This window comes from Mauremys reevesii, linkage group 6, assembly GCF_016161935.1.
Source record: "Mauremys reevesii isolate NIE-2019 linkage group 6, ASM1616193v1, whole genome shotgun sequence".
Lineage (NCBI taxonomy): Eukaryota > Metazoa > Chordata > Testudines > Geoemydidae > Mauremys > Mauremys reevesii.
This window is the reverse complement of record NC_052628.1, coordinates 15374575-15387300: the sequence shown is the minus strand read 5'-3', so window position 1 is coordinate 15387300 and position 12726 is coordinate 15374575. Positions and strand designations below refer to the sequence as shown.

General features: G+C 44.2%; 1 protein-coding gene across 2 annotated transcripts in view; it reads left to right on the top strand.

Moving 5' to 3' along the window:
• MYO5B (myosin VB) overlaps positions 1–12726 on the top strand; it is a 347217-nt gene that overhangs the window by 148978 nt on the left and 185513 nt on the right. For both annotated transcript variants that reach the window (XM_039543124.1, XM_039543123.1), the window contains exon 5: positions 12021–12177. In XM_039543124.1, coding sequence (XP_039399058.1) covers positions 12021–12177 — 157 coding nt within the window. The remainder of the gene's footprint in view (positions 1–12020; positions 12178–12726) is intronic.

Below are 12726 nucleotides of genomic sequence, written 5' to 3'. Positions count from 1 at the left end.
TAATTATAGTACACTGTATTTTTCATATGAGGATATCAGAGTGCTTTGATTTGGGTGATGGTACAAACACTAAGCCTTCCGACCCACCTGACCTATGTACCCGTAAATATTGTTTTCTCCATAATACAGATGGGGAAATGGAGGCATAGAGATTGACTTGCCCATAGCGCTGTCAGAACTGTAAATAGAAACCAGTAGTCCTAGCTCCCAGTCAAGTGCTATAACTACTAAACCAGATCTATCTCCTTCTGGTCACCAAAGTACGCTGTCCAGGTGGGGAAGAATGGATTTTAGACTACAGTATATGTGGTGTATTTTCAGCAACAAGAATGAACTGGAGTATGACTCATGGTAATAATCAAGGAAGTTGTGTTCCCAATTTGTTTAAGCCACTTCAGAAATGGAATTCTTGCTATTTTTGACTCTGCATTGGAGAAATGAGGGCTTGCATAGTTATAGGAAGTTTTATTTGTGTTGCTTTGGTGTGTAGGCTTTTGTGTGTGTGAGAGAAGGGAAATTGCACTGAAATATGTTATAGCAATTGTGCATTAGTATTAGCTAAAAAGACTTCTTACCGTCCCCTCCACACCAATATCGGCTTAGAACTGGAGGGGGATGGCTTAGTGGATTTAACTGTCTGTCTTCAAGTCTCTACACTCCTCTTTCCAAGGCAGACTCAGCTGTTCACCCTTCTGAGGTAGATAAATTGAGATTCTGTCTCTTAGAGGACACCTTAAACAGACACTACCAGATCAAATCTTGGCAAAAATTTAGATTTTCTAAAAAGAAATGGCCGGACTTTTAGAAATGCTGAAGCTTCCAGCAAATGCTTCTACAAGAGTTTTGTTTAAAAAAAAAAAACAATAAAAAAACACAACCCAATGAAGCCATTTGTTGAAGAAATACATATGCTACTGAAGTGTTTGAGTGTAAATTTGCAGAAATGAGAACATGAAAGTGACTTCACCAATTCTCATTGTCCTTGAAAATGCAGAAAAATAAAATGGATGTTTAGAATTCTCCCCTTTAATAAACAAAATAGCCATTAGTGCAATGAAGATAGACTTTATTTACCATATATGGGCCAAGTACTTTAAAGGAATAGTGGGTGTGTGCTCTGAATTTTCTGAAAACTGAGCCTCTTTAAGCTTTGGCACCTAAAAGTTGAGGCACCCACAACTATTAGCAACTTCAACAAAGACAACTGAACAAAACCCCCCACAACCAATAACAAACCAGCAAAAAGAATTCTGGCCTTGATTTGGAAGTTGATAGTTTTCCTTTGAAACCCAGGTCCTATTTGCTCTGGATGGATGGATTTCAAAAATACCATGGTATTTTCTCAGAGTACATATTTGTATTCCTTGTTGTTCGGCAGGGTGTGTGCCAGTGGGGTGTGTGTGCGCAAAGAGCTATAAATGTGACTGTTTAATTATAAAACTTTTGGGAAAAATAAAGGTTTCAATTTCCAGGTAGCTGAAAGGAAAGTAACAAAATTAAATTCTGTGGGTTCATGTTGTGGCTGTTGTGCCTTATCGCTGAGAATCGCCCATTCGAGATGTCAGTACAGATCCCAGAATTTCTGGCTTTTGGCCAACCTTTCAGAAGAAAAAACATAACTTTGCAGACTTCTAGGTGTTTCATAACTTTTAGAACATTTAGGCAAATGCACAGATTTTTTTATTCTTGTGACTTCTCCTAAGTTCTGTGAGCCTGGGGCTGCAAGAGGTTTACCTTCCACTTGAGCTCTTCTGTATCCCTCAGACAATTGTTCTGATCCATTTCTCAATCATACACAGGTCATCAGATGTCAATGTTTATCTAAGGAAGAGAGAGCAGCATGGGAGACAGAATAAATTTTTAAGCCTGGAGAGGATGTCATTGTTTATGTGATGCAGAAACAGGGCTGGTAGGAAGTTGGGAGTTCAGAATTTGTTACCTGTATTGTGCCCCACTTAAGCAGTTTATAAAAAGACATTAAAACTCTAAGAGGGCATTTATTAAACAGGCTAAAGTGGATTTGGATTTACAGTCCTGTTTGCATAAGGTACCATGTTTAAAGCTTTGCATAATTTGCAAATATACCATGTTTACAGCTTAAACATAGATTAAAAAAAACCCTGCATTAAAAGCTGCAGAACTAATGGCTATTGCCCCATGCTTTACTGAAATAATCATACTGATAGAAGAGGAATACAAAGAAGTTCCATCAACCTTTGTCATTAACCTTTCCGTGCACTGTAGTGATGAGTTAAACACGAACATGTAAAGGAACTGGCATTGGGGTAGGGAAATTTTCACCTCTAGGTCAGTGATTCTAGTTCCACGCCAATCAGGAGCAAATAAAAAACCATTACTATCCAATGGCTGTTTGGTTATCTACCTGTGAGGAGGTCATTACTTGGTCAAGTTCCTACTGGAAACAAAAATTAAAAGACCATCACAGCTAGCAACCTTGCTAGTAGAGATAATATCTGAGGGGTTGGTTTGGTTTGACCATTTTTCAAAAGATCTCTCTCTTTATAATGAGCTGAGCCAAAACTTAAGATTCTAAACACCCATATTTGGGGTGTGTGGCTTGAACCCAGCTCTTCTGACTAGCAGTTTAAGCAGACAGAAAGATTGAGCTTGCCTCTCCCCGGTAGAGGCAATCCATCTGAAACAGAATCATAAATCATAGAATATTAGGGTTGGAAGAGACCTCAGGAGGTCATCTAGTCCAACCCCCTGCTCAAAGCAGGACCAACCCCAACTAAATCATCCCAGCCAGGGCTTTGTCAAGCCGGGCCTTAAAAACCTCTAAGGATGGAGATTCCACCACCTCCCTAGGTAACTCATTCCAGTGCTTCACCACCCTCCTAGTGAAATAGTTTTTCCTAATAGCCAACCTAGATCTCCCCCACTGCAACTTGAGACCATTGCTCCTTGTTCTGTCATCTACCACCACTGACAATAGCCTAGCTCCATCCTCTTTGGAACTCCCCTTCAGGTAGTTGAAGGCTGCTATCAAATCCTCCCTCACTCTTCTCTTCTGCGGACTAAATAAGCCCAGTTCCCTCAGGCTCTCCTGGTAAGTCATGTGCCCCAGCCCTCTAATCATTTTTGTTGCCCTCCGCTGGACTCTCTCCAATTTGTCCACATCCTTCCTGTAGTGGGGGGATCCAAAACTGGACGCAATACTCCAGGTGTGGCCTCACCAATGCCGAATAGAGGGGAATAATCACTTCCCTCAATCTGCTGGCAACACTCCTACTAATGCAGCCCAATATGCCATTAGCCTTGGCAACAAGGGCACACTGTTGACTCATATCCAATTTCTCATCCACTGTAATCCCCAGGTCCTTTTCTGCAGAAGTATATTGAGAGGTATCAGTGGGGGATGCAGCGGGGAAAGTTTGCTTTGCCAGTGCCTGCCCTAGGTTGACGGTCCAGTGGTTAGGGCACTACCCTAGGACATGGGTTCAATTCCCTACTCTGGCACAAACTTCATCTTTAACTTGGGGCAAGTCACTGTGGGTACGTCTGTACTTGGAGCTGGAGGTATAATTCCCAGTTTGAGGAGACATGTCTGTGCTAGCTCAGGCACCCAGTAGAGTGTAGCTGTGGTGGTGGGAGGGGCTAGCCACCCCAAGTATGTACCAGTCTGAGACATTAGGTGTATACTCAGGCTAGGGCTACACTGGGGGGGGAGGAGGAGGAGTGTCGACCTAAGATACGCAACTTCAGCTACGTGAATAGTGTAGCTGAAGTCGGCGTATCTTAGGTCGATTTACCTGGCCGTGAGGACAGCAGCAAGTCGACCGCTGCCGTTCCCCGTCGACTCCACTTCCGCCTCTTGCCGCGGTGGAGTTCTGGAGTCGACGTTCTGGAGTCTACACTAGACGTGATAAATTGATCCTGATAGATCGATCACTACCCACTGATCCGGCGGGTAGTGTAGACATACCCTCATAGTGACTTGCCACCCTGGCTATGCTCTATTTTGAGACCATTCACTTGATCAGAGCTAGGCACGTATGTCTCCTCAAGCTAGGAATTACAACCCCAGCTTCAAGTCAGGCATATATATATTCAGAATCTTTGCCTATTCTGGTCTGAATACAACCACATATTGTTTGCTTTTCCCCCGTCCCTCCCCCCTCCCTCTTCTAGTCCTTGAGCAGGTATTTTCCTCATCAAACTGTCCACAGTGACACCTACATCCTTTTTCCTTTGACTCCCTTATACCCTGTGGCATGGGTATTCTTTGCCTGTTTTATGTGCAAAGAATTGTCTGCATTTTAAAGTAGCATCTTTCATCAAGAATCAGTCTTTGGGGAAGGGGGATGTACTGTCTGATGTGTCAGACAACTGATTGCTGCCACAGAGGGAAAACAAAAATCAGTTCATTGGAAAATATTGACTGAATTTTAGGGAGAAGGCATTTTCTTTTGTAGAAACTGTCACTTTGATCATTCTTTTGTAATCAGAATTTAACTAGAAAGATAAGAACCATTTGATCTAGGTGATCTCACAATTGTTTTTAGTACAGTAGCTAGTATTTCAAATTTTAAAAAAAGGGCAGAAAACCTCAACAGGCCTGGAGAACCTTATCTGACTCATTTTGAACAGGAATGGGTCAGTAGTTAAGGCAAATCTTTGTGAAACTTCAGAAAAATGTGACCTGACAAGCTGATTGTATTAGCAGCCAATGGTGTTTGCTCTATCTTTTATCACACTGTAATCCACTGGGATCAGTATGTGTGGGTGAACAACAGTACATTTAAACAGAAAAGACAGGAGAAATAGCAAACAGCACTCAAAATATTACAGAAATGGCCAGTTCATAATCTAATATGAATCCCATTGATATGGTCTGGATCCAGAGTTTGTGGAATGGACTCCTGGAAGAATTATTGATGGAATCCCCCATTAGGTGGGATATTTAAAACTAGACTAGACAAAACTTTAGAAAAAATACCAAAGGGAAAAATCTTTGTTGGTAAGGTGATGCCTTCCATCTCTAACATCTGATTTAAAGTGTCACCATAGTAATATATGTGTGTCTGAGAGAACTCAAAGTATTTTAATTGCTATAAAATACATATATACATACACACATTTAGTTGTTTATTTCTTTCTTTTTAAATGTACTGTCATTAACCTGCTATTTTGCAATTACAAAATTCTCAGAAGGTAGTAGCAGCAATGGCCCAACTATATACAGTAGAAAAATGCTCAGTTCAGCCTGGAACTTTGCAGGGAAAGGAGAGTAGTGACAGATGTGGCCCGCTGAAAAATATTTAAGTGGCAAGGATGTGCTCAGGATTGCACCGGATACAAATATAGAAATAGTCCCTGCCTTGAGATTCTGATACGTCTTACTGGTGGTCGTAGCCTTATAACTTGGATTTTACAAGTCATGCTTAATAGGCTCTCAAAGACTGTGCTGTGGGTAATTTCCTTTTCTATGGCTTTAGACTTTTGGTCAAAGCTTCACTCTGCATAAGACACCTTTTTAATTTGAGGAGGGATGGGGAATTGTAACTATATCAGAAAATCAAATCTTTGTGGGAGATAATACAGCTCTTGTGCACCATCTTTCCTGCAAACTGTGCCCCCAAATGCCTTATTATATGATGGAAGCATTGTAAAAATAACACGGAAAGATTAAGAGGAATAGGTAAGAGAGAAGAAGCGTTCAGCTGTGATTTGAGAGGGGATGAAGAGTCCTGAGGCAGAGAAATACAGAGTCATTGGCACATGGCAAGAGGAGAAGGCTCTTGCCCCATCAGTGGCAGGACAGAAGAGGCCACTGCTGGATTAGGAGCAAGAACAAGGCAAAGAGAAAAGTTCAAAGTGATTGGACGTGATTCTCTGTTGCCTTGTGAAGTCATTGACACCTGTACAAAGCAAGTGTAGAATGCAGCCAGATCTGAATGGTGGCATCTCACCTCCACTTTGCATTGGTACAGATAACTACGCAAGATGCCTGGCAGTGGGGAAGCAGTCTGTGAGCTAGACAGCATAGCCCGCATGCTGCCAAAGAGCAGCTAAGAATTTAGCTAGCACACTTTATTGACCAATGATTGTTTTATTTTCCATAGCTTCAATAGGTGCCCCCAACTATTGCTATAATCCTCATGAACTTAAGTCCATATTAGCAGGCACTTTTCTTGTAGGGATAGGAAATCTGTTGGGTTCTGTTATAAATAAAACCACAAGAATGGGTCCACCAAGCCCAGGATTCTGTCTTCTGATAGTGGCCAGTGTCAGATGCTTTAGAGGGAATGAACAGAACAAGGCAATTGTTAATGACCCAACCCCTGTCGTTCAGACCCAGCTGCTAGTAGTCAGAGGCTTCGGGACACCCAGAGCGTGAGGTTCCATCTGTGACCATCCTGGCTAATAGCCACTGATGAACTTATCTAAGTCTTTTGGTCTTCACAACATTCCGTGGCAACCAGTTCCACAGGTTTACTGCACTGTGTGGAAAAAGTACTTCTTTATGTTTGTTTTAAACCTGCTGCCTCTTAATGTCACTCCTGGTTCTCGTGTTATGGGCAGGAGTAAATAATGCTTCCTTATTCACTTTCTCCACACCATTCATGATTTTATAGACCTCCTTAGTGGTCTTTTTTTTTCAAGCTGAACAGACCCATTCTTTTTAATCTCTTCGTAGTGAAACAGAGATGGTATGTAATGGGGACCTACACTGGAGTTATGTTCCTCATACACTGTAATCCGATTCTCACAGGCAGAATCCTCAGCACTTCTAAAAACACTCCACCAGTGCCAGGCCTCCTCTAGCATGCTGTCTGTTTGAAAGCTTTGGACTGGTTCTGCTTTCCTTACACACCTAAAATGCCCCTTGACATAAGCGGGCACTTGTGTGCAAGGAATGCTATATAAGCTGCCTAAATGGGGATCTCAGTTCTTCATCACATTGCAGTGGAGAAGGTGAACTTTCTGTATTGTAGTTCACACTGTATGGGAGGTGAATGGGTACCTTGATGAAAGGACACCATAAAACTATTTAAATAAGTACCTGTGAGAGTGTGAGACCCCAGGGTCCCCGATGTCCATCCAGTTTGAGTGGTTGGAAACACTTATGGAAAGTATTGCTACAGAAGCATTTCTAATGCTGGCAGATCACAGGACAGTAGGACATAAAATCCTTTCCACCCACCCCAGCCCCTTTGTACTTCAGATAGCGGCCAATAATATTCTGTCCTGAGAACAAGAGATAGAAACTCATGCTGTGTATCAGCTAGATAGCCCTGTGTTCTGCCTTCAAATGTACCCTCAAATCATTCACCTGTATGCCCAGCTATCTCTGGGAGAGCAGCTGCTAAACTCCATGTCAAAATTGAAGGGGTGGTAGTGGTGGGAGATCCTACGTGTTCTCTGGAAATATATGCTTCTAAGATCTGGTATCTTGCAATTGGGCTTTGTCAGGGCTAGAAATTTAAACTTTATTGCTGGATACTATTGGAAAAATCATGGCTTCGTCTCTCCAGTGCTGTATGCCATTCATTTCAAGCTGTGATAGATCATGACTGGGGACTTTAAAGCAGTTATAATTCCCTCCATTCAGTAATGCTTTATTGGCTTCATTAGATAGCAAGCTCAGATCAGTTAACTTTCATCTCCATGTCTAAAATAAACAAAACAAATGTTTCTGTGATGCAATAGATACTATATGAGGGACACTCTAGGTGTAGGTAGGTGATAGGAAACAATAGTCCTCTAGCAACACGTAAGAGACCACAAGTAAGCCAGCTTGAGATTTTAAGAACCTTTAATTGGTTCTGAAAATAAGACTACAGCACTTTCTAAAACTTATTTTGCATAAGCCTATTGAAAAGGATAAACATACAGTTAATTTGTCAACTAGAATCAACCCATAAACACATTTTTGGGGCATCTAAGGTAACACCGAAACGATTCAACACTGCAGAGACCTCCATGGTTTTCTTTCACAGGGTCTCTGCTCTAATCTCTTTTGTTGAACCAATTAGAAAGAATGGGTGACATCTTGGTCCCATGGAAATTGATGGTGCCAGGATTTCACTCCGTGGTTGTAAATGCCTCTGGATAGGACTAGTCTTAAAACAGAAAAATGTAGACTGCAATAACTGACTGCACTACACAATAAAAGCACACTTTCAGCTAGTAGCATTGCTTCTTTGAAGAACAGTAGCGATTTGTGACTTGTTTAATGACTATCTTATGTTTCATTTCAGTGCATTAAGACTGCAGGATGAGTAGTAGGCTTTGCCGTTGGAAATAATATACTAGGCTGCTTTTATCCTGTCCTTGCAAACTTGTGTGTTTGCAAAATGAGTACCATAAAATATGCAGTGAAAGAAAAGGTGTGCCATGTCTTACATGACAGTCCTTATGGGTGCAACAAGATATTCAGAATGGCGTGGGGATTTGTCAGCTGCAGTCATCCTCTTACATTAAATTGTTTATCCTTGATCAGGCTGCTTGAACATGATTTTTACATCATCTATATATGCTCCACTGAGCTGATGTGGCTTTATTTTCCTGATGCAGTATCAGGACTGATCTGCGACTGCCAGTAGTAAATCTCTCCAACAGTTGGGGATGGGACACTAGATGGGGAAGGCTTTGAAAGAATTCTTTCCCAGATGGCTGGTAGGTCTTGCTCACATACTCAACATATTTGGGATTGGGAAGGCATTTTCTCCTGGGGCAGAGACCCTGGGGTTTTTTTTGCCTTCCTCTACAGCGTGGGGTCACAGGTCACTTGCAGGTTTAAACTAGAGTTAATGGTGGATTCTCTGTAACTTGAAGTCTTTAAATCATGATTTGAGCACTTCAGTAACTCAGCCAGAGGTTAGGGGTCTATTACAGGAGTAGGTGGGTGAGGTTCAGTGGCCTGCAATGTGCAGAGATCCGACTAGATCATGATGGTCCCCTTCTGGCCTTAGTCTGAGTCATTCTTATCTGTCTTTTCTTGTGAATTTATTGGCAGAGGGAGACACTTGTCCATTAGGAGGGGAAAAATCCAGGAGAAGCAGTGGAGATCGATGTATTATGTATGTGACCTCTTTCTTCCTCACCCAGCAAGGGATAATCTGTTCTTCTGCACTTTGGGGCAAATTCCAGAGCCTTTTGCTTTCTGTCTTTCCCTTTTGCATATGAGAATACACTTCTTTCTTTCCACATATAGGTGTTGATCCTGTTGATTTCATGCTATATGTGGCAAATGACTCTCCACAGGAAACCCAGCAAATAGTTCTTTAGCAAGATTAGCATAACAACCCTCAAGGATCTTTTCACCAGTTTAACTGCTGTACTTCCCTCCTTAGCGGCTTTAAATCACTTCCTCGTTTTGCTCCGGGGATGCCACTATTATGGCCTTCAACTAAACAGTGCTGCTTGTCATATTTATTGGGTACCTCTTCTCTGTGCCTAGAGCTAGCAATAGTTACCAGTTCCTTTTATTAGGTGCTTAATGTGGTACTGCTGTTACCTGGTGGCCTCCTCTCAAGTCAGTGCTTCCTATAGCTCATTTCACAGTGCACCATACTAGGGAGTCCAGAAGTGAGAGATCAATCTGTTGTCTAATAGCGCCTCACCCTGGCCTTGTGAGCCATTCATATTTACAGGAAGGGCTTGGTATTGACTCAACAAGAAGCCTGGAGAGCAGATAGCTATGCACTAGCAATTCGTAATCTAGATATGTGACCTGTTCCGTCCTTGGGAACGCACTGGGACACTGATTCCCTCTGAACTGTTTGCTGCTTGGGTGAGATCACACAGTTTCCAGGCACTGTACTTCACCCTACTTAATTAACTGTCCCATAAACAGAGACCATGTAGATGTGACCTGGAATCCACACTGGCTAATGTTCTTTAAGCAATCTGAACAAGCCGCCCAGGTAGCTGGATAAAGAGTATCTTGGGATTCCTCTCTCTAAAGTACAGTGGTGTCTGGTAGTAGCTGTTAGAGTTAGTTGCAAAATAGTTTCCATTACAGCCCCTCTGTTTTCAGCGGCTCACTCTTTCTAAAAGTTGCTTTTTGTGCTGAAATTTTCTATGCTTGATCTTTATTCAAAGATTTTTTTTATTAAATTCCATCCAGCTTCTTTGAGTTCAGAAAAAGTAAAGAATATGCACTTTACCAGGAAAGTGGTGAGACTTACTACTAGTGTGTTGTAATATTGCTTAATTTTACGTAATTATGGATGAAAAGATTGTGTCCCAGATTCTGATTCCAGTTACACTGGTGTAAATTTGGAGTAAGAATCTTCTCCCAGAGGGAATTGCATACACCTAAAGGGGATGAAGTTAAAGCCATGTATGTAAATATTACTTAGGCATTGCCTGATGGCTGAGTGCTTGACTGAGGTACCTGAATGTTGCATTAACGTAGGGTGGGTTGTTTGGTTGGTTTTTGTATTTTACATTGAATGGAAATCCAGCCTGAAAGTCAGGTGAGGGTATTTGCCGTGTACTATGTAGTAAATTTAATGTTCTACAAAACCTTTGACATGTAATGTGCCTGTGGCTTCCTGAAATAGCTTGGATGTTCCTGGACTTGTGATGCTGAAATCCTGGCCCCGTGGGTGACATCTAATAGCAAAACTCCCAGTGGGGCCAAGATTTCACATGACGGTCCTGATTCCATCACCCTTATGCAAGCTGAGTAGCTAGGGTTGCCAACTTTCTAATGGCACAGAACTGAACACCCTCCCTGCCCCACCTCTTCCCCGAGGTCCTGCCCCTTCCCTGAGGCCCCGCCCCCCATCCCCTCTCCCTCGGTCACTCGCACTCCCCCATGCTCGCTCACTTTCACTGGGCTGGGGTAGAGGGTTGGGGCGCGGGAGGGGACTCCGAGCTGGGGGACAGGTGCAGGAGGGTGCAAGTGCGCTGACTGGGGGTGCGGGCTGTGGGGTGGGGCCAGGGATGAGGGGTTTGGGGTGCAGGAGGGGACTCCAGGTTGGAGCTGAGGGGTTGGGTTGCGGGAAGGGCTGCATGGGATGTGGGCTCTGGGAAGGAGTTTGGGTGCGGGAGCGGGATTAAAGCTGGGGCAGGTGGTGGAGTGTAGGAGGGGGTGCGGGCTCTGGGGTGGGGCCAGCGATAATGGGTTTGGGGTGCAGGAGGGGGCTCAGGGCTGGGGCAGGGGATTGGGTTACAGGAGGGGTTGTGTGGGGTGCGGGCTCTGGGAAGGAGTTTGGGTGTGGGAGGGGGCTCAGGGCTGGGGTTGGGCTCAGGAGGGGGTGTGGGCTCCAGGAGGGAGTTTGGGTGCAGGAGGGGGCTCAGGGCTGGGACAGAGGGCTGGGGCAGGGGATTGGGGGTGTGGGAGGAGGGACGGGGTGTGTGCTCCAGAAGGGGTCCCAACCTGGGGAAGATGCAGGTGGAGGTTTGGGCTCCAGCAGGGCAGCTCCTACCTCCGTCGGCTCCCAGTTGGTAGTACAGTGGGGCTAAGGCAGGCTCTCTGCCCGCCCTGGCTCCGCGCAGCTCCCAGAAGCGGCTGGCAGGTCCGGCTCCTAGGTGCAGGGGCAGCCAGGTGGCTCTGCATAGTGTGCACTGCCGCGCCCACAGATGCTGCCACTATAGCTCCCATTGACCCTGGTTCCTGGCCAATGGGAGCTGCAGAGCCAGCGCCTGTGGGCATGGGCAGCGTGCGGAGCCTCCCTGATCACCCGTGTGCCTAGGGGCTGCAGGGAGATGCTGGCCATTTCCGGGAGCTGTGAAGAATCAGGGCAGGCAGGGAGCCTGCCTTAGCTCCACTGCGCTGCCAACCGGACTTTTAACGGCCTAGTCAGTGGTGCTGAGCAGAGCCTCCAGGGTCCCTTTTCGACTCAGCATTACAGTAAAAAACCAGATGCACGGAAACCCTATGAGTAGCACTTCATTCCATGATCGTGTTAATTTTTGAGATCGGAGTAAGGGGGTGGCAGGATCACTTCAAGCAGAGGGCCTGAAGGAATCCTTCTGAAGAGACAACCCAGAGCTTTACAAGGAGATGAGTTTATAAAAAGCCTTTCTCCTCTGACACACAGGGATGAGAAGAACCAGTCCATTATCGTAAGCGGAGAATCCGGTGCCGGAAAGACAGTCTCTGCCAAATATGCCATGCGCTTCTTCGCATCCGTTGGTGGCTCTGCCAGTGAGACCAACATTGAAGAGAAGGTCCTTGCATCCAGTCCAATCATGGAGGTAAAACTGGCCCAAAAGAAGTTACAGTACATAGAATTCCATTCTACTTTGAGCAATCTGTGTGCATTTGTTTCTAGCATTCGCAAATTGCACCAATCCTGTTAATGTACAGGACCTGTCTCAGTCTCAGAAGTGAGATCCAGGAATAGGAAAATATGGCTATTTTAACTAGATTTTTATATAATTATTAAATATAGTCTTTTTTTTTTTAATAATTGGGATTAACTAGTTCAGGCAACTTTTTATGTGTAGATCATCGGTTTAAAATCTGTTGCAGGCTGATAGTGACTATAAGCTGTTAAAATGTCTGTTCAGTGACCCACTGTATGTGAAATATGCTGTTGGGTCTCTGTCTAGTTCTTTATCATGGAGATGGGGGTGGAGGGAAGCCCACCACAACTGGCCCACTTGTTGCCGGTCTCAAGAGTGAGGCCAAGGATTGAATGCTCCATGGAGACTGTCACACGATCTCAGTGTTGCTAGAACTGTGCTGATAACAGCTGGGTATAAAAAAGGTTGTAGGTAGCAGAGTTCAGATAACGCTGCAGA